This window comes from Salvia miltiorrhiza, chromosome 8, assembly GCF_028751815.1.
Source record: "Salvia miltiorrhiza cultivar Shanhuang (shh) chromosome 8, IMPLAD_Smil_shh, whole genome shotgun sequence".
Classification (NCBI taxonomy): Eukaryota; Viridiplantae; Streptophyta; class Magnoliopsida; order Lamiales; family Lamiaceae; genus Salvia; species Salvia miltiorrhiza.
Window position 1 is genome coordinate 6,274,512 of NC_080394.1, and position 25,000 is coordinate 6,299,511.

At 36.4% G+C, this 25,000-nt stretch overlaps 5 protein-coding genes across 5 annotated transcripts; 1 reads left to right on the forward strand and 4 right to left on the reverse strand.

The window, feature by feature from the left end:
- Nucleotides 1-2,817: 2,817 nt before the first annotated feature.
- LOC131000431 (pectinesterase inhibitor 6-like) lies at nt 2,818-3,809 on the reverse strand. The gene has a single exon (XM_057926332.1). The coding sequence runs from the start codon at nt 3,563-3,565 to the stop codon at nt 2,987-2,989; it is 579 nt and encodes a 192-aa protein (XP_057782315.1). The 5' UTR covers nt 3,566-3,809; the 3' UTR covers nt 2,818-2,986.
- Nucleotides 3,810-5,899: 2,090 nt separating this feature from the next.
- On the forward strand, nt 5,900-8,619 carry LOC131000426 (peter Pan-like protein). The gene is made up of 7 exons (XM_057926328.1): nt 5,900-6,113; nt 6,212-6,391; nt 6,701-6,931; nt 7,059-7,151; nt 7,231-7,418; nt 7,908-8,101; nt 8,247-8,619. The coding sequence occupies exons 1-7, from the start codon at nt 6,096-6,098 to the stop codon at nt 8,390-8,392; spliced, it is 1,050 nt and encodes a 349-aa protein (XP_057782311.1). The 5' UTR covers nt 5,900-6,095; the 3' UTR covers nt 8,393-8,619.
- Nucleotides 8,620-8,699: 80 nt separating this feature from the next.
- Nucleotides 8,700-10,681, reverse strand: LOC131000435 (mitochondrial zinc maintenance protein 1, mitochondrial). The gene is made up of 2 exons (XM_057926338.1): nt 9,703-10,681; nt 8,700-9,159 (listed from the first exon to the last, which is right to left on the reverse strand). The coding sequence occupies exons 1-2, from the start codon at nt 9,941-9,943 to the stop codon at nt 9,086-9,088; spliced, it is 315 nt and encodes a 104-aa protein (XP_057782321.1). The 5' UTR covers nt 9,944-10,681; the 3' UTR covers nt 8,700-9,085.
- A 445-nt stretch (nt 10,682-11,126) lies between these two features.
- On the reverse strand, nt 11,127-13,726 carry LOC131000429 (uncharacterized). The gene is made up of 2 exons (XM_057926331.1): nt 12,853-13,726; nt 11,127-11,578 (listed from the first exon to the last, which is right to left on the reverse strand). Exons 1-2 carry the CDS (start codon nt 13,508-13,510, stop codon nt 11,472-11,474), a joined length of 765 nt encoding a protein of 254 aa, XP_057782314.1. The 5' UTR covers nt 13,511-13,726; the 3' UTR covers nt 11,127-11,471.
- A 1,336-nt stretch (nt 13,727-15,062) lies between these two features.
- On the reverse strand, nt 15,063-23,364 carry LOC131000424 (DExH-box ATP-dependent RNA helicase DExH8). The gene is made up of 14 exons (XM_057926324.1): nt 22,959-23,364; nt 21,617-21,794; nt 21,026-21,199; nt 20,765-20,912; nt 19,252-19,566; nt 18,934-19,080; nt 18,682-18,862; nt 18,000-18,280; nt 17,790-17,909; nt 17,564-17,699; nt 17,227-17,495; nt 16,956-17,150; nt 15,750-16,277; nt 15,063-15,404 (listed from the first exon to the last, which is right to left on the reverse strand). Exons 1-14 carry the CDS (start codon nt 23,128-23,130, stop codon nt 15,186-15,188), a joined length of 3,063 nt encoding a protein of 1,020 aa, XP_057782307.1. The 5' UTR covers nt 23,131-23,364; the 3' UTR covers nt 15,063-15,185.
- Between the last annotated feature and the right edge of the window lie 1,636 nt (nt 23,365-25,000).

Sequence of the window (25,000 nt, forward strand, 5' to 3'; positions counted from 1 at the left end):
GTGTGGATATAATCATCTGAATATTATTTACATTTACATACATTCAAAATTTTTTTTTTTTGAGGAAATTATTTACATATGCATAAAGAGTACTAATTAAGAGTAGTATCAAATGTGAAGTAAATCATAGATTCGGTAGCATGTTACTGAGGAGTGAATAAGATAGTAATTATCAGTTGTACGTTGCGTGCATAGTATAAAAATTATACCATTTACTTAAAACACCACTGATAATATTTTATAAATTTTACTATTCTTGCACCGAGTCTAGTCATGCATGTGGACGGATTCTACCGTGGGATACAGCGGATATTTTATATTCTGCATATTCATTTACTATTATGCAAGAATATGTCTTATGCTCCTCTTTTAGAAAAAGATGGCTGTTAAATATAATCACCTAGCAGTATCTGTATTATTATTATTATTATTATTATTATAAATTTGTTAGAAGACACGTTTGAATATGTAGAGTTAATTTTAAAAAGATAGAAGTACATGATCTTTTACGACTAGTTTGAAGTTAGATAATATATTCAGAGCAGCGGAAGAAATCCACCAAAATTGTAGTGTAATTTGAAGGGCACGAGTTGTAGTAATAAATAATTAAGATATACTCTCTTCGTCCCACGAATCTTGATATATTTGAATTCAGCACGAGAATTAAGGAGTTGTAGATTAGTATTTTAAGTGTGTAGTTAATAAAATATAAAAGTGATAAAGTAGGAGAGAGAAGTAATAAAAATTATAAAGTAGGAGAGAGTAATAAAAGTGATAAAGTATGAGAGAGAAGGTAATAATTATTACCCAAAATGAAAACGTGTCAAGATTCGTGGGACGGATGGAGTATATAATAGCGAAAAGAATCCATCAAAATTGAGTGGAAAAGATATTCATAAAAATTGATGTGTTAAATAGTTGTTACTTTTAAAAAATATATATATTAAGTGTGAATGAAATTTACTTCATACGTCCCACGAAGCATGATCAAGTTTCCTTTTTGATTTGTCCCACGAAACTTGACCAGTTTTCTTATATGGCAAAAAAATTATCCTTTATTCATATTTTCACTTTTACACCTACCACACTCAACACATAAAATATCAATTTTTTAAAATTCGTGCCTAAAAGAACTTGGTCATATTTCATGGGACGGAAGGAGTAAAATAAAAGAGTTAGTTTCTAAATTAGAATTTTGCAAATATTATTCCATCTAACCAACAAGGCCTATCCAATGCTATTTACTTATTTCCTACGGTTTGCATCGAAACGAAATATTTTCCTAAGAAGATCAAATAATACTAACAAGATTCAGAAAATAGCACTCCAACACGAGTCGTGTTGGGGAGTGCGAAAGGTGAGGCGCGAGGTGAGATCTGAGTGGAGGGTGTATGGGCCCCACGTGGCGGCTTCGTTTGCACGTCGCAGTGGATCCCAACTCAAGCGATGTTGAGTGATCGCCTGACACGTGGCCTCCTCTCCATTTCGAAATTAAATAAATTGCGATACGACAAACTAGTATATTAGTAATTGATTTAATTGGACATTTGGTTTGATGTTGCTACGTTATTATACATGGAGGCGACAGATGAGCCTAATTTGAATCGAATTTCATTCACACAATGACACAAAGTTAAAATTATGTGTTTTTGTCGCCCAGGTTCATCTGGGCCGTGCTTTATTGATGGGTATTTTGGAATCCTGTGTTTCTCACATAGGTTCATCTGGGCCGTGCTTTCTTGATCACCATTTTTAATTTATGTGTTTCTCGCACAGATGAGCATTCTTGTTGTCGGAAATGATATTTGTTGGGATAATTATTTAGGCTGCGCTATCTTTCTCATAAATTTATTATGAAAATATGAAAAAATAAAAAAAATGAAAAAAACTTTATGATGGGACCCTTTAAGCTGTACCTGTACAGGTAATTTGCAATTTAGGTTTAATTTCTAAAAATATTATTTAATGTTAATATTAATTAATGTTTAATAGAGAAATAAATGAGACCCGACGTCATCTAATTTTTCTATTTAAAAATAGCATGAAGGTGGACTTAAATTTGAGATCTTTACGATTAGCCCAACGCATACACAACCTCACCTAATCTTTTGTAACCAGTGGAGAAATTTGAGTAAACACATATATACCTAAATTTGGGCACGTATACGTTAGATAATCGCATAGTAGTAACACAGAGAGGATGCTCAAAATTACTATTCTATCCGTCCCATTACAAATGTCTCATTTTCTATAATGAGATGTCTCATTCTTTTTTTGGCAATATATTCTCTTTCTATACCTAATATTTAAACAATTTCCACCAACTCACTTTATCTACTTTTTACACATTTCTTAACTTTCGTATCCAAAAGTAACGAGACATTTGTAATGAGAGGGAGGGGAGTATAATATTAGGTCTTGGACCTAATGCCCCATTGCTATATGTGGGTTTTTTCTTTAACTTTAGTTTGTGTAATATTATAATAATGGATTTGTATATTTCAAACGAAAATGTACAGAAATTTCAAAATAGGAATCAACCTTACTGGGCCTAAACTTGGGATCCATTAGAGCAATCATTATGAATTAGGGCCGAAATGTTTGAGACTTCATATGGGCCCGATTCTTAATATAAAGAAACCGAATCATAATGTAACCTATTTCATTATTGCAAACTGGATCGAATACCCACTTTCATGGACTTGATAATGATACATTACACATATCTATATTTTGGGTGTTATAAAATTACTCTCAGATGCAATACATCCAAACCAATTGAAATATACAAAAATTGATGTATTTGCGTAACACAAAGATCCGTAAACATCGCTTTATTTAAACCCTTTTCAATGATTAACGACCTATATACACAAAGATAACGCGTGCTAAAAAAAAAAAAAAAAAAACCGAACACTTTAATACATTACACCAAGGTCATGTAAGTGCTAAAATTATTACTATAATCTTCAACTATATATGGCGATCAATTTACTAAACAAGCTGGGCCAGCCGTTGCGAGTTTGTTTACAAGCGCTAGCGCGTTGCTAGTCATGTAAGTAACATTGTTCACGCGATTTATGAAACCCCTAACAAGCTTTCCCGTGTTGCGCTCCTCGAAGCCGTCGAGACACGTGTCCTCGTCGGTGAGCGCCGCGCTGAGCCACGTCATCACATCCTCCACTTGGGAGCCGAATTCGGAAACACTAAGCTTTCTAAGCACCCCTAAAGACCTATGAAGATTGTCGAGCGTATCTTCAAAGCACTCGACGCAATCGGATATGTTGCTTTTGTACCTTCCCTTTCCCTTTCTCAGCGCGGCCAGGTGTCGCGCGACGCTCTTGGCTTCGCCAATCGTCACGGACACCCCAGCCCGAGCCCACATGCTCGGGCTGTTCCTGGCCGTGCTGGAAAAGGAAGCCAGCGAGTGGACGCATAGATCGCGGTAGCGCGTCACGCTGCACGCGTCTACGACGTAGGCGTCTCCCGATGACGTGGCGAGCGAGGACGTCGTCGCTAGGCATGCTATTGCTAGCAAAAAGAGTGGAGTCGCTTGCGCCGTCATCGATGGAAGGAGAGAAAAAAAAGAATATGAGTGTTAAGACATGTTAGATGAAGATTGATACACAAGCATGAAGAGTTTCGTTGAGAGATACTAGCATTGTTATAGGGCATGGGGTTTTGGATTGGTTTGGAAAAGTTTTTATGAGAGAGTGGGAAGTTTGTGAGTGCAATAAATGTGGAAGAGATTTTGGTATGATTTATTTGATGTATGAGGTCATGTGAAAGAGTTTATGGTAGGTGAGCTTTTCATGAATATAGCAAGGCCACTGCCTCTTTATATCATACCACATGTTTCATGAATGTCGTTTGGAAAAGTTGAAGAAAGAGCAATAGCTTTTACAAGTTGAAAATATTTTTGGTTGGTGACGGTTAAAATTGTTTATTTGTAAATTTAGAGACACATAAATTGTTACTTATAGTGAAAGACATTTTTAAAATCAATGGACATTAAGGGGTTAACTTTCCTTTTTCTTTTTCTAATCTTCATATGGTGGAGTGTTTGGATGATTAATGACGAAATTGTGTTATAATGATTAAATTATGAGAAATCCCTAAAAACACTTGATAATATAACATATTCGCTCCACAGAAACTTTTAAAATCAATTTCTGCCCTCTAAGAGACAAGGGTGTTCAAAATTATTTCTATTTTGATTTTTATTTATAAATATACGCTATTTTTTTCCTTAAAAACAAACAAACAAACAAGTAAACATCCTGAATGTTGTTGGGCTTCGATAGCGGGATGGCCCACTCATCTCGAAGTAGGTCAGAAGTGGACCACCTAATTTTGTAATTGTTGGCCCAATTCGCTCAATGTAAATTGTTTTTGAGAGGGAAATTTGCTTAAATTTTGAATAAATTTTCAAAATAATTTGACTTGATAATAAAACAATCTAGACAGATATTTTTTAGTGTGTGTGTTCAATCTCCACAGTTTAATAGTAAAGTTATTGATTAATTGATAAATGTTCTCAACAAAATCCACGGAGCAATTAAGTTATTTTTTTTTTGAAACGTGAGACCATCTCATATATTAAGAAATATCCTCATAAAGCAAAAGGTAAAGTCAACGAGGAAACACATCAATCCAACAAACTGGTTATTGACACGACCGCGCAAATTGTGCAAGACTATGAGTTACACTATTCGCCTCTCTATACATATAGTTAACACTAATAAACATAGATGAACGAGCAATAACAAGAATATCCAAAATATCATCTGGTAAGAAACGACCCTCCTCCTCCGATAATCAGTGAGAAATGTTTGTGAAAATATTATCGAATAGTACGTAAAGATGAAAAGTTATATCAAAGGTTTAATACACTATTAATTATAGATTCATTTAGACAAAAAATGAAATTGTACAAGATATGTAAAATGTTAGGTTCATAAAATATAATGACAATTAAATAACTTTACCTTTTCTATTTGGCGAACAGTTAAAAGAAGAAAAAGAAATTTAAATGTCCTCCACTGCAGAAAAAGGTTCAAAATCGGACCGTGGTCATCGATCCAGACTCTGAATTGTTGATCACGGATGAAAATCAAAATTGTAAAACACCTGCTCTGGCTTCAGGCCCAAAAATCTTAAATCGAAAATCACCAGTTAATTGTCGGGTAGAAAATCAACGGATAACCGCTCTAAATCGGAGGGTTTTCAATATTTTTAATTTAATATTTTTTTAAAATAAAATTTAAATAATTATTAACATAGTACTAGTAAAGTTGTTTTACTTATTCAGTTCACTTGATCAATTTTGTAATTTGAAGAATGCAAGTTATCTGTAAATGTAAATTGTAATTTTTTTACTTTGAATTTAATAAAAATGCAAATTTTATTATATATTATGAGTTAATGTGTTATAATTTTATTTTGTTTATTCTTTTTAAAATAATTTTGTTACACGTAACATATTAATATAATTTCAAAAGAAAAATATTCACAATATATCAAATAATAATAATAATAATAATAATAATAAATAAATAAATATATATATATATAATATATATATATATATATATATAAGAAAAATCTGCGGTTCGGCCCTTGAACCGACCCATCTCTACGTCTTCATATATCGATTATAGTTCACCTTCTCTACCTGTACACCATGAGTCATGACCTGCCGATTCAGACCCTGAACCGGCAGTTTCCGACCCGTGGACATAACTCAGGACACATTAATAATTAGGTTTTGATTTTTTTTTACCAAATACTATGGACAATTTTTTCTTACACTACGTTTTTTTTATCATATCTCTACGTAGAGACATTTTTATTAACATCTTAAAATATGTATAAAAAAATGGTATTTACCCAATTTGATGAATTATGCTTCAGCAAAAAAGAAAAAGAAAAAAAATTGCTTCATATAAAATGCTCATAGAATAAAACCTAAAACCCTCTTGCTAAAACCCGTGTCTCGTATCGTCGCCGGTGTTGGGCTTCCATCTGTTTTCCTTCTTCGAATTGCTTCATTTTCTAACCTTTATCTGTTGTTTCTCTTCTTGATTTCTTCTGTCATGGCTCGATTTCGTAAAGTAAGCAAATTTCTTTTTACTTTTTATTTTATTTTATTTTCTGGGATTCTAATTTGTAAGCTGAATGAATAACCTGTTTGTCAATCTTGATGTTTCAGAATAAGAGGATTCCCTTTGTCAGACCGATTGGTAAGAAGCAGGCCTCTGTAGACCATGTAACGGGAGACAAGATTCCGAAGAGTTTCGTGTTTGCTCGAGGCAAATTGCCCGCTGTTCTGAGACAATTGCAAATTGATTTGAGAAAATTGATGCTTCCTTTCACTGCTTTGAAGCTCAAGGTACGTTTATGAACCTCTATTGATCATGGAATCGTGTTGCTGCGGTTTGAAATTTTGAATAGTTGTGTTGGAAGATGTGAATTAGGGCATTGCTGTGGCGTTTAATTTGGTCTATTTATTAGGGTTTTGTCTTGAAATCTAACAAAAAAGGGTAAAGGTATTAAAGACTTCTTGAATGTTGCGGGGCAATGGGGCTTTACATTTGTTTTTATTTTTGTTGATGATGTAGTCGACTGCTGCATCTTGAAGTTGAATGATTGGATTGCAAAATGTGATTCAGGGACATTTGTCTTTTTCTTGAATTTGTAGGAAAAAAAGCGTAACAACATCAAAGACTTCTTGAATGTTGCTGGACCAATGGGAGTTACTCATTTTCTAATTTTGTCGAAAACTGAGAGCTCTCCATACCTGAGGGTGGCTCGGACGCCTCAGGGTCCGACTCTTACCTTCAAGATTCATGGATATTCGCTGGCTGCAGATGTTGTTAAGTCTCAATTGCGCCCGAGATGTCATAAAGATCTTTTTCAAAATCCTCCTTTGGTAATTGCACATTCCCCTATCGCAAACTTGGGTTGTATATGCGTTAATAACTTGAGTTGCTGTTTGTTATTCTGTCTAAACTGTGGCTTGATAGATTTAATTCTTCATATGCCATTTAATTCTGTAGATTGTGTTATCTGGCTTTGGGACGGGAGAGCAGCATCTAAAGCTTACTACAATAATGTTTCAGAACATATTTCCCGCTATCGATATAAATACTGTAGGTATTCAAATTCTTTAATCTTGTCCTCGTCTCTGCTTGAGCACAGTCTGAGGTCGTCCCCCTCAACGTGTTGCAGGTCAAACTTTCGTCGTGCCAACGGATTGTGCTACTTAATTACAACAAAGACACAAAACTTATTGATTTCCGGCACTACTCAATCAGATTACAGCCTGTTGGAGTGTCTAGAAGAGTGAGAAAGTTTGTCCAGAACCATCAGGTGCCTGATTTGAGAAGTCTTCAGGATGTGAGTGAATTTCTGACGAGGTATGCTCTCTTTCCATGAATGAATTATAGCATAATGCTTTGTAGAATAGTGATAAGATTCCTAATTCACATGGTGTTAGCTCAACAAATATGTAATGGCTCTATGTATTTATCATAGTCAGTTCTGACAAAATTATGTCGGAAATCCAATGTTTGTGATCCAGGGCCATGGCCAAAGAAAAAAATAATCAACATGCTTTGGAATCTCATTGTGACATTGACTGTGTCTATTTTTTTTGTTTCTCAAATGTTTGCTGTTACAAATTAGTTGGGTTAAATTTTAACCTTGAGAATTAGTGTCATGGAATCAAAGTCTCTGCATCAGATTTATTTTTGCATGTTACCCTTTATGTTTTCAATCAAGAATAAGTATAAGAAGTTTAAGTGAAAGTCTCATATGTTTAGATTCATTCTCTTGTAATTTAGGCATGATTGTTATGTTCCTGTTAATTTGTTGTTTATCATTATTCCCCCTTGGCTTCCTCGAAGGGCTGGTTATGGGTCAGAAAGCGAAGTGGATGATGAAGCAGCAACTGTGACTCTACCGACTGATCTTGGTAGAGTGAACCGGGCATCAAATAAGAGTGCCGTCAAGCTTCAAGAGATTGGGCCTAGGATGACACTTCAGCTCGTCAGAATTGAAGAAGGATTATGTACTGGTGGAATCATTTTCAGTGAATTTGGTAAAAGCTTCTTTTCTTTGGTTGTTAATTTAGCAGCTTGAATTTGAGGAACTTTAACGTTGTTTGTCTTCGATTGCGTTTTCCATTTCCCACCAAATTAGATTCATTCAACTCACATAATCACTAATCTTTTTGTTCATTTCAGGAGACCATATATCAACCAAGGATGAGAAAACCCAAAATGCAGGTGAGCAACCTGAGGATGAAGATGAGGAAGAGAAAGAAGACGACGACGAAGAAGAAGATAATGAAGATGAAGATGAAGACGAAGAACAAGATAACGAGGACTAACTCTTGTAACATATCAAATCATCGTAACTTACTGTTTTCCTTTCTGTTAACAGAGAGCAGAAATCTTTGTTTTTAACGATTTACATTCTTCTGTAATTTAGTCCCTTTTGACAATTTTGTTCAAGCACGAAGTGTATTCCTAGAAAAAATAGGGCTTTTGATTTATGTAATTTTACAAGACAGTTTATATCATGTTATGTTATATAGAGATGAAGTTGGCTTTTGCAGCAATGTTTTATCAAATATTAATGCAAAAATATCTCGTATCAAACACTTAAAACAATGTTATCTATGTTTTGAGCATAAATAACAATAAGAAACGTAAGTATTGTTTCATTTTGAAACTAGACCATCTTACACAAAGAGCTCCAGTCACAAACTTAAACAAGATCTCAAAACAAGGTTACAAACTCAACATTGATAATGAAAACTAGGAAAGAACCACGAATTATTTGATCGATGGCTTCAAGTAAAATCTCAGCAACAAGTAAGGTTATGTCTCGAAAACAAGTGAGGCCACAAGCTCCATAATGTCGATGGAAGCTACGAACGAACCACAAATTATTTGAAGGATGACTTCAGAAAAAGAAAGAGAATGACCGGAATTTCCCCACTCGGGGCTAAATGATCCGTCTCCATCGTTGCCCTCGTATTATGAATATGAGCGTCGCCTAGTCTACTGATGATATGCTTCTAAGCATTCTTGAGAATCTCTTCAGAGGGGATTTCAAGGGTTGCTCCAGCATGCTCTTTATCAGGCTTCACTTCTGCAGTAATAGGATTTACGCCAAGATATATAAATATTTATAGTATCACACCACATCAACAAACAAATTTCACAAAGCACTATATTCAATAAAATGCACAAGTATTAAAACAATTACATTTATTAGACAAACATCCAGAAAATCGTGCAGTTACTCCTAGTAAAAAAAATGCTTAATATTTTGGGTTTCTTGTGATGTTTCTCACAATCTCTTGTTGATCTTAGAGGAGCAAATTTCATATTAGAGCACTGACCCTAATGAATACTTCATCTACAATGCTATGCTCGAAGATATTCAGCTAAATTTTCTAAGTGAATTGCGAAAATGTCGAGGAATATAACAGAATGCACGGCATTTCAATTAATAATGAGCAAATGAAAGACGCCATTTATGAATCTCGCGCACAACAAACAAGAGTTGATTGTTACCATAAATTAGCACATTTTTTTCAATCAAGACTGAGAGGACATTTTACAAACAGGTGGTGAGCACACCAAAGATAAAACGCAGGGCAAAATTAGAGCTGGGAAAATGGGGTGATACCGTAGCCACCGCGGTCGTTGAGCTTGGCTTGGACGATCATGGTGGAGATGAAGTGGGAGGCCTCACGTGCCTCCTCCAGGAGGCGGCTGAGGTCGGCGGCGGAGGTCACGTGACGATTCTCCTCGAACTTCTTCCGCACCTCGGCGGCGGACTGCCTGAGCATCAGCGTGTCGCCGGCGAATGTCTTCCGAGTCGCTCTCAGCAACGCTCTGTACGCCGTCAATGCTGCCTCGCTCCCCATTCCTGTCTTACTACGACGTCGTTTTCGAATCACCCTTCACACTACCTATCTAAGATGACTACAAAATTGGAACCCAAAATGAATAAATCGCAGCGCCGAGCGCTTGAGAAATTATTTACTAAGGTTTTTGGTCCAATCAGCAGATCTAATTTAATTAAATTCATAACGACAGTACATATAGCTACTCAAAATTTTAGTTTTTTTTATTCAGTATAAAAAGTGGTTTCTAAAAGAAATAGCTCAAACAAGAAATAAAAGAAAGGGTTAATAGAGTTTTATATTCTGAACTTTCAGCATTTTCATATCCAACTGATTGTAATTAAGTTGTGAATTTTCCACCACCAAATTGATAATTCAAAATTTATTAGACGACCACCAAAATTTGTATAACATGACTTTTATAGAGTACGCTGAAAATTCTGAACAAAAATACCATTAACCCTAAAAAAATAGCTCAATCAACATGTACTTTCTCCAATCTGTCACAAATATATAACAATTTAGTTGAATGCAAGTTTTAATAAAATAATTAATAAATGTATTTTGATAGACAAATGGTCAAAATAAATAGTTGAGAATGAATTAAGTGCGAGGTAGAGCAAAATTTTGTTTTATAATTAATGGTATTTATAAGAGTAAAGTACAAAAATAAATGATAGAATATGTCTTAAAACGAAAAATACTATACTTTTAATTAGCGTCAAAAATGGTAAAAGTCCTATACTTTTACCGAGCGAAAGGTAAGACTCCCTCCGTCCCACTATAAGCGGCTCAAAACTTTTCAGCACGAAAATTAAGAAGAATATGTAAATGAGTTGAAAGTATTAGGACCTACACTTTTTTAAAAGGGAAAATATGTCATTTATAGTGGAACATTCCAAAATGAAATACAAATCATCTTTAGTTTGACAGAGAGAGTACTTTTTTGTTTAAGTAATCAACATGTAGTTCTAAAATTCGTCTTTGACTCGGGATATAAAAATGAGCTATTTGAACGATTTCATAGTAATGCATCAATATTCAATAAAATTACCTGTAAAAAAAAAATCAATGAAATTAAAATTTATATTAGAGTCATAAACGAATTGAGCCCAGCCAAACTCTTGAACTTCTTTGTTAGAGCTCGAGCTCGTCTTGATAGAAAATTTTCCAACTGATGAATAAGATGAGTTGAATAACTGGCTTTCAAACAAAAATTAGCATACCAACTTCCTTAAGTTATCCATGCGCATATTAATATACAATTACTTTTAATTACACATAGATACCTAGATAGTTTATGTTCTCGCACAATAAAAGAAATAAATACCACCCATCACAATATAAACAGGGTGATATGCCTTCAATAATCAACATTCTTGAAATATCACACTAAAATATAGATCAAAACTTGCAGTTGGTTTTCTGGATTGGATTTTCAAGAAAATGCAATGGTACGAAAGTGAAGAATGGATCTTGCCATGAAAATTGTGCAAAACCATCCAAAGCAAGGGGGGGAACTTGATTGTCTATTGTAGAAATCCATATACTAGGAGTTATCAACCATTCGCATATCATGCTTCTTACGACGGCCTCTGTGATGAGCTTTCTGCAGGGAGTTCTCAACCACTCTTTCCAACTTGGAAGCACTATCAGCTGCAAATAAACGCGAAAAAAATGCATTTTAGTTATTATTTGAATCGAGCAAGCATCAAATAAGTAGATAGAAAAACTAGTGCTATCCTCACATAATAGAAATGAAACACATTTAACAATAAAAAGGAAAATAGTGATACGAAAACAAGGGATTGCATGCCATTTCTTCACCACCAAGAAACTTGTATAAAGCTCGATTGTAATAACAGTCCCGACTCAGAGAATCTTAGGATCAATCATATGGGATGAGGAATTTCTTCTAGTACTATCATCACAGTAATAGAAATGATACACATTCAACAATATAAAAGAAAACAGTGATGGGGAAACAAGGGATGTGCATGCCATATTTTTCACCAACAAGAAACTTGTATGAAGCTCGATTGTAATAACAGTCCCGACTAACAGAAGCTTAAGATCAATTGATCAATCATCTGGGACGAGAAATCATCGGGGCTAATAAGCGCTCTTGAAAAGTGTTTGGAAAAATTAGCTCCGACAACTTATAAGCTCCTGGAAAAATAAGTTCTTCAATCCCAACTTATTTTCTCATAATCTTATAAGCATCAATGAATTTACAAACATAACACTACTATGGTTTGTTATTTCTCTAGCTTATTTCTCTTCCAATTACATGTCGATTCGATTTTCTCTCCCAATTAGGATATTCTTTCTCTAGCTTATAAGCTCAATTATCCAAACACTTTCACAAGCTGACCTTACATCTTATAAACCCTTGAAAAATCTTCTAAGCTGTTGGAGCTCATACGCTCTCTAAAATAAGCTTAGCCAAACATCCCTTAGTCTAGTTTAAGCTGGAAGGTGCAGAAGATCAAGTGAAGCAATTCCAGATGATGAGTATCAAGAACTAATTACAAGCTAGTACTTAGCAACTTCACTGACACAGTAAAAAATACTGTTGGAAAACTAGGCATCTGAATTCTGAAAGTTTATACCTTGACTAGGAGAAAAGATCTTTCAATATAGTGTTCCTCAAATTCTATATCATTCAATTAAAACAAACAGGCACTACCACTTTCACATAATAAGCAGCACATATTTTGAGTAACTCATTCAAATCTACTATAATAACATTGCATATAACTTTATAATCAAAACTTATGATCTCAATCTCAAACTCTCAGTAACAAAATTTGTTGCTCAACAACATTAGTTGTGAAATTATCAGAGGAAACTAAAAAGAAACTCGCATTTAACGCAATAAATCAGTATCATTAAGTCACGTTATAAAGGAGCACAAAAAAAAAATATACCTCCAAATTCATCGCCCCAAAACAAAACCCTAGAATCATCATCTTCCTCATCGCCATAACCGTGCTCAGCATCGCCGCGGTAGCCCGGCTCACTCCCATACCCAGATTCATTCCCTTGGTTATCGCAATTACCAAACTGCCCACACCCACCGCTCACATTCTCTCTCTCCCCACCCCCCAACCCACTCGGCTCCCTCTCTCTCCTCGAATTCCGATCACTCACATCCGACGACCAATTCGGATCCCCAAACAGCTCCCCACTCGAATCCGTGCCTCCGGCCACCATAGGGAAATCGGAGCATGTTCCGTTCGCCGCAGAGGCGCCGACGGAGCACCCGCCCCTGCGATCGGAGCTCCGCCCGGAGACTGACCTCGACCCGCCGCGGCGGCGGCGCTTACGGGCGAACCAGCGTTTCCGCGCGGCGGAGTAGGAGAGCGCCCTGTCATCGTCGAAGAGGCTGAGCTTAGACATGTCGAGGATGGCGTCGATGGAGAAGGACGAGGTGGCGCGGTCGGAGCGGCAGGGGCGCTTGCTCTGGGGCCCATAGCAGGGCTTGGAGGAGTCGGAATCCAAGGTTTTGGCGAAGGGCCGCCAGCTGAGAAGCTGGAAGGCGCATGATTCAATGGTGTGGATTGATTCTAGGGTTCCGCGTGACATAGCATTATAGAGAGCGAATTGAGAGAATTTTCCGATCGCTGTGATTATGTGAATTTAGAAATTGGGGGTTTTTCATGATTGATTTTGTTGAAGAAGATATTGTGATTGATTACACCAGCAGCGCCTGGCCCTGCCCATTAATTTTCAGTAGCATTTTTTGAGCAATATTAATTTTCAATACCATTCTGCATCCTACAAAGATTTCTCGTATTTATTTATTTATTTCTAAAATCTTCATTTTACGCCTTCGTTTCATATTTGATTTGCAATAATTATCTTCTAATCAATTTTATTATTAATAGATTTTAAATAATACTATCTTCATTTCTTTCATCAATCCAATACTATATAATCAATAAATGGATGTGAATAATGGAGAAATATTTCAAATAGTTCAATGACATATTTTATGTTTTTTGATATAATATATGTATTTAATTTATTTAAAAAATTACAGTTAATCTCATATATATTAAAATTAATTACATTATTAATTTAAAATAAGTAACATGATTATGGTACATAGCAATTAGCAAAGGAGAATATACTAGCATTGAAAAAAGTGAGATTTTTTAAATATTATTTGACGAACGAGATTTTTTGTATGGATTGTCACAATTTAAGTAGGGATGATAGGTGTAGAGCAAACGATTATAATGCGTAATTTAAAGCTCTTTTCAATATCACAAATGACATCAGAATCAAGTAAAACTGTGTGTGTTGGTCAAGCGGTAGAATGATTAATGCCTAAAATCAAAAGTCTTAAATTCAAATTCATCATGGCACGATCTTTTAATTTCTTTATTTAATTAATTTATTCAAAATAAATAAATAAAACTAGCTTAAAGGAAAAGAAAAAATAAAAAAAATCAAAGACCTTTGCATGTATGTTTGGGCCTAACATTAAGTGGTTAATGTTTAAAACCTAAGATCCTAAGTTGGACAGTTCAAGTACTTTTATCTATCAAAGTTAATACTTCAAAATAAACATAAGCACTCCCTTAAAAGTATGGATGCCCTACTAGGCTACCATTGGGTTCAAATAACACCAAACTATAAAAAATCTAACTAATCTACATATATCCACATAATCTTCATCAGTTCACCATTAAATTATCTTCCTTCACTATGACATATTTATCTTGTTAGACACCAACAAATCTTTAACAAATACTATTCACAATCATACCCAAGATTCATAGCCTATAGAAAACAAGAATGAATCGGGACAAAGAGTGAAACAATAAAAAAGGGAATAATCTGAGATCATATTCCTTAATGACGTGAAATCAGTGGCGTGGCTAGCTACCTGGAAATGGTCATTGTCACAAAATCCCTGATTCATTTGTAACCACACGAAAAAATCTGAATGGGGCCAACGAGGGACCAGCCACTCTTTTGGTACTATGTCTTATGAGGTATGTATGTAGTATACAGACTACATGAAATAAAGCCATAACAAAAAGACAATATAAAAAGGTTCTGGATGTAATGTGATTATAGTGTGTGTGTGTGTGAAAATTAGTCACCTGCACATATCAAAACCCAGAAATTTAGAATTCAATGTTTTTCGATAAAAGCATATTACTAGATATGAAATGCTTCAAAAACTGTTGAGACCTCTGAAACAATCAGCCATCGTTAAAAGAAACTACTTGCAGTCTACTAGCATGTATCAACTAACTGTACCATGTAGCTGCTGGTGGAGTGACATAATATAATCAGCATACTGGGTGTCTCGGGGCGGATACAGTTCAAAAATGTAAGAAATAGGCTTCGATACCAGCATTGACTTTTTCGTGGTCACCTCATCAAACAACTTCCCAAAGCTTGATTCGTCAAACTGAACTGATGCTTTAAGAAAGAAAAAGCTTTCCCTAGCCAGTTTTTCCACCTGATACAACATTGGAAACACTCAATATATATACACATAGGGACTGAGACTTCACATGAGTAAATACCTAAAATCCATGAACCCGAGATGAACAAATCAATATAACACATCTCATGTTCATGAATTTTAGGTGTTTGTTCACGTATTCTCATTTCTCACGAAAGATAGTCATTCTCACTTGATCCATTCTCTCACTATATATACACATCACATAAAACCCAATTGAAACCAATGAGGATTGACAGTCCTAGTTAAAGCTATGTTGAGTTATACATACTGTAGAGGGACTAATGGTTCCCAAATTCTAAATGTAAAGACTGTTAACCATATGCTCATCTCAATTACCTCTAAGTTCGAAAATCGCATATTGTTCATGGTCAGGATAACTCGCACTTCCTGCAGGGCATCTGCCAAGATCCGGATGGCTAGATAGCTGAAAAAAGTTTGTACCAGTTTCTTCAGGTGTCCTTCTCCATATTCAGGACCAAATCTAGGAAACCAGAGCACACATTTGACTTCACTCCATGGAATCAGATTGTTCGCTTCTGTAGACATGATCGTTTGGTAAGGGTGGCCAAGTCCCCACAGAACCTTTATGCTTGCCATCGAAGGATCGATAGGGAAGGGATTTGTCTCAGAAGTGGTGGATATTATACAGGAAGGGGCATATTGATGAACAAGATATGAAGAAAAATGAAGTTTAATGTCATCCAATAGTAGCACACATCCATCTGAAGATGAAGGGAAGAATTGCAGAAGGAATTCTTCATTGACATCTTCATCTTCTGGGAGACACAAACTCGATTGACTAGCAGATATAGCTAAGGAGCCAGCATCGTGAGAAAAGAAACATGAATCCCCAGAGCGGCACCCCTGCAAACATGTCCATCTAATCAAATGTAATAACGGAGGAACAGTAGAGTTTTAAAAAGTAGGTTCAAAATAGGATAACCTTAGGAAAAGCAAACTGTATAGTGAAACAAAATTGATTTTCTAATTAGCATGCCCTGAAAATTCTGAAACAGTTTACTCCTTTAAGGATTAAATGGTAGCTTCTCTTAAATTTGGTGCTTATCTTAACTGTGCATAAGAAAGTTCCTCAAAAGTTACTAGTATTTTATATCATAATACACACAGATATGGCTATTGTATTATCAATCTAACTAAACAGATACATATAGAGGACGAGATGTCGTCAACACTCTTTCCACAAATAACTCTCTTTTTACTTTCTTGCCCTAGTTCGCCAAGTTAGACATCGGAAGAAGAGTATTAATTAGTTTGGAATTCGGATTCATGACCCACAAATGGTACGAGATGAAGTTTCTCCAGGCTGTTGATAACAGCCAGCTAACATCATTCACCAACAGCTTTTATATGAAAGCAAAAAGGAAAAAAAGGGAAGGAATCAGGATAAGGTTACCATTACAAAGAAGTACTATTCACAAAAATTATTAAAGATTAGTGCCAATCATATGTGGATAAAACATTGATTTATTATAGAGGAAAGACCACCAATTTAAGGTAAATGCAGCAAAAACTGGAGCATACCTGCAATGAGAAAAAGAATTTGCAGATGGGTCTTTTTGCTTGAAGAAAATGAGAAAACGAGCATTGGCTACCCCTGTTGCACGAGCCACTGACAAAATATCTACACAGTGCTGCGCCCCCAGCAGTATATTGTCCATTATCGTAAGTAAACGTATTCTGTTCCCTTGATACGTCTTCAGTAAGATGGATTCTCATCTATTTTCCATGGAAATTTAAGGAGGGTCATCTTTATGTCACAAGAAGCTGCATGTGGAAAACCAAATTGTATTACCTCTTTGACTATAGATGCAAACTTTCTCGCCACCTCATCTGCATGAAAGTCATAGGGTCCGACAAAGGGAACAGCACCACATATCCTTGTTAAATTATCATGCTCAAGCTCTTCATCCTTCACTGCCAAAGCATTGGCTTCCTTGTTCTCAATAAATTTGAGATTACAGGAATGCTGAAAGTCGTAAGGGTCATAATGAATTGGTATACTATTAGACATCGCCAAAAACTTGGGTCGAAAACGGTGCACCAAATTCAGGATATCATGATCTGCAAACAACATGTTCAGGATAAAGCAAATGAAAACCCAGCTGTCTTGGAGCTTTGAAAAATCTTACATGTCTCAGTAACTTGATTGAGAGCAGGTAGGACAAGATTGTGATATGAACACCACTCTTCCTGACTCTGAAGATCCATATCTACTGCTTCATCTGGCTTAAAGATGCTTATGAGGCGTTTAACCCGGAATTTGTCCTATACAAAAGGCATACAACTAAGCTGGTTAAAAAGAAATAATTTGAAAGTATCATGCTCCAACAAAGCACATAAATGACTAATAATAACCTTCAAAACACATTGCCAAAACTGATATGCACAGAAGTTGCCCATGTATGACACCTCCTTCCGACCAAGCCCAGAACTCTTACTATTTCCACTATAATAATTATCAGCATACTCCGCGAACTAAAGAAATCAAGCATCATAATCAGTAAAACTGAGATAACCAGGAAGTCAGAAACCAAAGCTAACCCCTAACCACTAACCAGACGATACCTGATTGTCCAGACCAAAAGGACGCAGAATGGGCAGAGGCTGTTGATCCATCAATATACCAAATAGAATGCCTTCACGTACCATTCCAATATCAGCAAATTTGAGAACAAGGACAGAAGCATCAAATGACAAAGCAAAGCTGGCTAGCAGGCGTCCATAATAGGTAGGCTCATTACGTCCCCTAGAAGATGCTTTCTCCAATGCACGCATATGAACCAGCAAATCTAGGGCATCCTCAATAATGAAAGGCTCTGGAGGATCCAAGGCTTTCTGTAACAATACTAAACAAAAATAAAAATATAAATCAATACATATTTCTATCATCTTTGGTGAAAGAGATAATATTAAAACCATACTTCCCAATTGATCAAAGTGAGATATCAAATTGACAATGAACACATTTCATAACTGCAGATAACTAAGATCATATGAAATGGTAAAACACGTGAGAAATAGAAGCGAGGCAGAACATAGTGCAAAGGGTAAATCATTATTAGCAAACTATCATTGTTCCCTCAAAACCTATTTCTGAATGTTACTTTACGCTTTGACCATGTGACATGACATCGGCAGTCAATAAGAGCTTTACCAACAATTAGAAAAGAATAGATCCAGCACAAAGGTTGTAAGGAAATTATCATTCTTCTCAAAGATAAAGAATTTCAATGCAAAAGGCAACCACCTTTAGGTTCGTTAATAGCTTTGGATTCAGCACAGCATAAGAGAAGTACTTGCATCCGTAATGATAACTTCAGAATTGCTGGAGATTCATAATCATCTAGTTGACCAAAGAAGGAACCGGTCACCATCCGATACACTATGCCATCACAAGTCCGACCTGTTCTCCCTCTGCGTTGTTCAGCCTGTGATATGTAAAAGTATGAGTCAACAAATAACACCAAACAAGCATGAGATGAACCATAGGTCACTATACCTGAGATTTTGAAACCCAAACAAGCTCTGCTGAATCAGTTCTCCTACTATCATCCCAGAATACTTGCAAAGAACGACAGGAGTCTATGACATACCCTACTTTGGGAATTGTGACAGAAGACTCTGCAATGTTTGTGGCTAGAATTACCTGCATCAACAGTGATGTTTAAGCTAAAACCAGAACAGTGAAATTCATGAATTTCAGAGATAATTTTGCAGAGACATCTTGGCTTTGAACAAGGTGTATTTGTTTATCATCCACAATATGCAAGGGAAGTACAAATAAAAACTAAAAGTATAAACATAGAATAGATGTTACCTTGCGACGGGACTTCCAGATTCTCATTGCTCTGAGCGCTTGGTCAGTATCAATACTTCGATGCAAAATGTGAATTTTGAAGGATTCGCCAAAGGGCTTCAGGAGAAACCACTGCTGCTCCAATGCATAGTATGTTGGAAGAAAAACCAAAATACTCTTCTCTATGTCTGGTTCATTTTTGTGAATGTGTAGCACCAAATCATGGATAAGCTTGTGCACTTCAGGATTCAGATCAGCTTGGGCCATCTTTGGGCTTGGTGCAGAACAGTATTTCAAAGAAAGATTCTCATGTTCCATTCCAAGCAGCTCACTTATCTATCAAGACAGAGAAAGACTGACTTTAATAACAATAGCTGCTTCTGATCATAGAATCAGCATAACATAGAAAAACAGAAAGTAATCTTTAGATTAGATTATACAACTCTAATTTCTCATGTTTTACTCAGATTTTGTCAACTGTTTAACTAGTTATAATCTCACAGGACTTCTTATTATTGTGACATAAATACCAAGGCTACTCACTGCACATTAACCCAAATTAAAGTCTTTTTCCCCCTATATACTGTCATGATTATATTTTCAAGATTGCCTGTATGAGGATACAAGACCATTGGCATGAAACATAAGCACATATTCTCTGGCACGCAAATTGTTGAAGATTAGACCAGAACCACAAATTTTACAGCTGCATAGACATGATCTCTTCTGGAAGTAAGTCAGCGGAGAAGGACATAGGAAATAAATCTCAGTGAGACCATAAAAAACATTTTTTTAATGCAGTCAGAATAGAATATCTTGTAATCGATAGATTATTCGAAATGAATAGATATCCAGCTCAATCCAGAAAAAATTGCCCCCTTGATAGTTTATCTTTCAGGAAATCGTCAAACACGGCTGCTATGCATCCAAATGCAAGCATCCTTGAGGAAAAGTGAGGATACGGAGTAAGTTGGTGCAAGTTCATAATCCATAATTCAAATAACCTGCTGCAATGTATAGGATGTACCTCATCATCTCACAGACGAAAATAACAAAATCATGCACGGGTATAATAATTTGCAATTTTTACCACATCTCTGTGGTCTGACATTCACATAAGCTTACATGTATCCAACATAGAGAAATAAGCCGTATGAGATGCCAAATCACAAGAAGTAATGGGGAAATTTAAACTCCAGTTTTTCTCAAAGGTTCTCAGTTCACATCTTTTACTTAGTATATTGAAATAATTTCATTGATACTGCAGCATATTGAACTAGAAGCATGGAGCTACTTAAGTCTGGGTGGATAATCTTTTTGAAACCACCGAGACAGTACAATATACAAGAATAAGTAGAACTGGTGGCATAATTATGCAGTACGAGGGGTAAACAGCAAAAAACCTGAAAAATAACGATATTTTGGTGAAGAGGAGAAGCATGAAAATCTATTGTAACTAAGCTACAGGGAAAATTCAATTGCAATGACCAATGTGTTGATAGAAAACCTTATATACTCTGTTAGCATGTAATACCTGTTCAAGGTACAACACTTTTCTTTGGAATATGGTGTTCTTCTCAGTGCTCGGGATTGCCAACACTTCTACTCTTTCATCCCTACCAAGATCCCTAAAGTATTCTCGATATCTTGAAATATCTGCAGTGGCAGACATCAAAACCAACCTAGAAACGACATGCACGAATCAATCATCATGGTTCACTAGCATGTTGGCTTTTGCATAGTACTGTATTTTAGGGACAATGATGAGTGAAAATTAAATAAAAAATTTGCTGACCTTAAGTCCTTGTTTCTAAGTAAAAACTGCTTTATGCAAACAAGAACAAGATCGGACTCCACTGATCTTTCATGCACTTCATCAAGAACAATGACTTTGTATCTAAGGGCTTTGAATCCCTTCTCTCGCATCTCATCCAACAAAACCCCAGCTGTTTTAAAAACAATTTTGGAGCTGACAAAGAAAATATATCTTGTCAGAAAACAGCTGAACAAAACAACATGGACAGTGATTAATAATTACAGAAAAATAAGCTATGACACAAGGACTAAAGTTTAATAATAGTAGGCAGAAAGTGCAGAGAAAGACCTTGATAAATCAGAAATTATTAGAGCTTTGTATATATATATGCACCGATACAGACATTTGAAACCAAGTAGAGGGGTTAGAGGATAAGCTGTTAAATATAATAGAAAGCTGTGGAAACATTTGATGCTTAGGGCACTGCACAGGTGGAAACACTTTCTAGGTCATCCAGGGAAGTCGGCTCACATGCCTCCCAAGAGACCCCATTCCAATGAAATATGATTAGATAACAGCATTTGGAGAACTAACAAGTGATCACTGCAGAAACATTAACCACAAAAGTACCTAGCTGAGAAGACCCGTGAGTGACCAATATGGTACCCAACCTCTCCGCCTATTTCACAATTGCGAGCATTTGCCACCATTCTAGCAACAGCTACAACAGCAAATCTCCTCGGTTGTGTGCAAAGTATGGGCTCTATACTTTCATCCAGTAGGAACTGTGGGATCTGGGAGCTCTTTCCTTGAATGTGAAGAAAAATTCATCATAACATGAGCAATTGATTTAAAGTAGCCAACAAAATGAACCAGAATCCATGTATGTAAGACCATTTTGGTAATTTGAAAATAATGCATTAAAAAAAAAAAGAAAAAAAAGAGAGAGAGAGAGAGAGAGAGAGAGAGAACTAGTATAATGAAAGATTTTATTTCTAAGAAAAGCACATGCCTCATAAAAGTCTACTGATGAATCAATCTCTGTCCATATATATAATAATTGCCAAAATGCATTTACTAGAAGGGTTTCTAAACAACCATAAATGATTTTTGGAGCAGTTTGTATCCTGTTGTCTCTAATCTTGCTCAAGTAATCAAATTAATACTATTATAGATTAATTGATCTGCACTTTCCAGGCAATCAAATGGTACCGAGAAGTGGTATTAATGAATATCAGCTGTGATCTTCTCCTCCCTCTAAAACAGTTCATCCAGGTGAAAGACCTGACCGAGTCAAATCAACAGTACAATAACAGCACTCGAGCAATGAAATGTTGCCATTAGATTATACCGTATATGTTTTTATGCAGTTCTGCACAGCAACACTTCACTTGTAGTTAGTAAAACCTGTTGTCTAAGGTTTAAGAATTTAGTGAACAGCTTTCTAGGCAGTATCTCGCCAAGTAAAGGACGAATCTAAAACAAGCATTGCAGAACTGAACAGCAGGGATAAGAATTACCAAATCCACAATTGTAACACAAAAAGGCAGAAGTGATAGGGAAATGAAATGCATATAAGATCGGGGTTAAAACAAATCACAGTGTAAAATAACATACAACAGTTTCAAATGCATATATTACACGGTAAACAGCACAAATGAAAACCAGCGATTGAAGCGAGAAATCAATTGCGGCAACTAGTTTCACCGATCATGAGAGTCGCACGGTTCAAAATTAGCTCATAGGATCAGCGTGAAAACCATCAACCGGTTTCAAATGAAACTATCACGCAATAAACAGCGAAAGCGAAAACCAGCAGTAGAAAACAATAGCGGAAATGTACTAGGACCGCCTTCGCTGAGGAGAGTCACAATAGCAATTAGTTCGGAAAAATCATACTAACAAAAAGCATCTGCCCAAATGCAACAACCACGTAATAAACAGTGCAAGTAACAACAGCCAAATCAATTACCGCAGCCGGTTTCGCCGACGATAAGAGTGACGCGGTTCTCCAAAATCTTCTCGACAATCTTACTTCGCATCGCCGCCACCGGAAGTTCGGAGAAACTCGACTGAGACGCGGAGAGCGTCGAAGAAGAGGACGGCGTCGGAGAAGACGAGGACGGCGCCGAAGGAGACGCCATTGATTCGTGCACTGTAAACAAACTTCGGCAACCAGCAAAAACCCTCGGAAAAATGGTGTGTAGTGGAGCTGTGGAGAAGGCTTTCTACTGTCTGAGTAAACGAAAAGTCTATTCTGGTTTATAGGCTTTCCCGTGCACCGAGTGCTTGTACGTGGAACTCAACTGATGGTACGGATTCCGACGCGCTCCTCGGCGAGTGGGCGCTTAAAGTGGTGTATTTTTTTCCCCACGTACACTCCGAGTCGGGGTGGCTAGGCTTTCGTCTTAGAGGGTGTTTGGCTTAGCTTATTTTAAAGTACTTTATAAGCTCTTGGAGCATATTTCAATAGCTTATAAGATATAATTTTTAAGAGCTTATAAGTTGTCAAAGTGTTTGGATAATTGAGCTTATAAGTTAGAGAGAGAATTTTTTTACTAGAGAGAGAAAATATTTTTTTAGAGAGAGAAAATCGAAGAAAAATGAACTTAAATGATATATGATGGAAATAATAAATTATAGTTAAAAAATATTTGTAAAAAGATTGTTGCATATGAGATTATAAAAAAATAAGTTGGGGGTAGAGGAACTTATTTTTTGAGGAGCTTATAAGCTCTTGTAGCTTATTTTTTGAGCTTATAAGCTGTTGAGGAGCTTATTTTACCAAACACTTTGAAGGAGCTTATAGCTCAACCAAACACCCTCTTAATTAATTTAAACTAGTATTATACTCGTGCTCTCTGCACGGTCCGATTATTAATACGTATTTATCATATATAATAGTAGCAATTAGGGCTGGAAATTTCGGGATCGGGTAATCGGGTACCCGATACCCGACCCGAAAAAATCAGGTATCAGGTACCCTATACCCGATTTTTTCGGGATCGGGTACGGGATCGGGTATTTAGGGGCCGAAATAATCGGGTATCGAGTATACCCGAATTACCCGATATTTTAATTAATAAATTTTAAACTATTTAATTAAATTAAATTATATGAAATCTAAATATTCTAAACTAAGTCTAAACCCTCCCTCCCGCCCCATGTACTGTTCTGTTTCCCAATTCCCAAATCAATTCATCCCTCTCAATTCCCAAACTCCCAGTCAGCCCTAACCTCTCGGCTCTCACTCCAGAGTCCAGCCCCGGCCGGCCGCCCCACTCGCCGTCGCCCCTCGCCCCTCGCCAGCCCGGCGTCGGCGCCAGTCATCCCAGCCCCTCGCCCCTCGTTCACATTTAAGCGCCAGACTCATCCCAGCCTCCCCAGTCCGCGACCCTCGCCCGTGCAGCAGCAGTTCGCCGCCGCAGCAGCCGTGCAGCCGAGCTCCGACGACAGCGTCGACAGGTGAGCTTCTTCTTCTTCTTCTTCTTCTTCTTTTTAATGCAGATTTCGAAATAGGGGTTACATTTTCAATTTTTTTAAAAAAAAAATAGGGTAATTCGGGTATTAGGGTACTCTAATACCCGAAATACCCGATTTACACAGTTGACTTGGATGAGATAATTTTGACCGGGTAATTTAGGGTACCCGAATACCCGACGAGTCGGGTATTAGGGTACCCGATTTCAATTTCAGGGTCGGGGTCGGGTATAGGGTTTAGGGGATTTTCGGGTTCGGGTACCCGATTTTTTCGAGTAGGGTATTCGAACCCGACCCGATTCCCAGCCCTAGTAGCAATATATAATTTTTAATATATATTTAAGTGATATAAAACAAAATACAAAGTAAGTAAATGAAAATGAAAATTTACATTACATAAATATGGAAACAAAAAAAACAAAAGACTTTCATATCATACAGTTAGATTATAAGATAGTACAACATAAACAGTCGCGGATCCAGCATTTGTTATTAGGAGTTACAAAATTTTTTGAAGTACGACGTATGCAAATA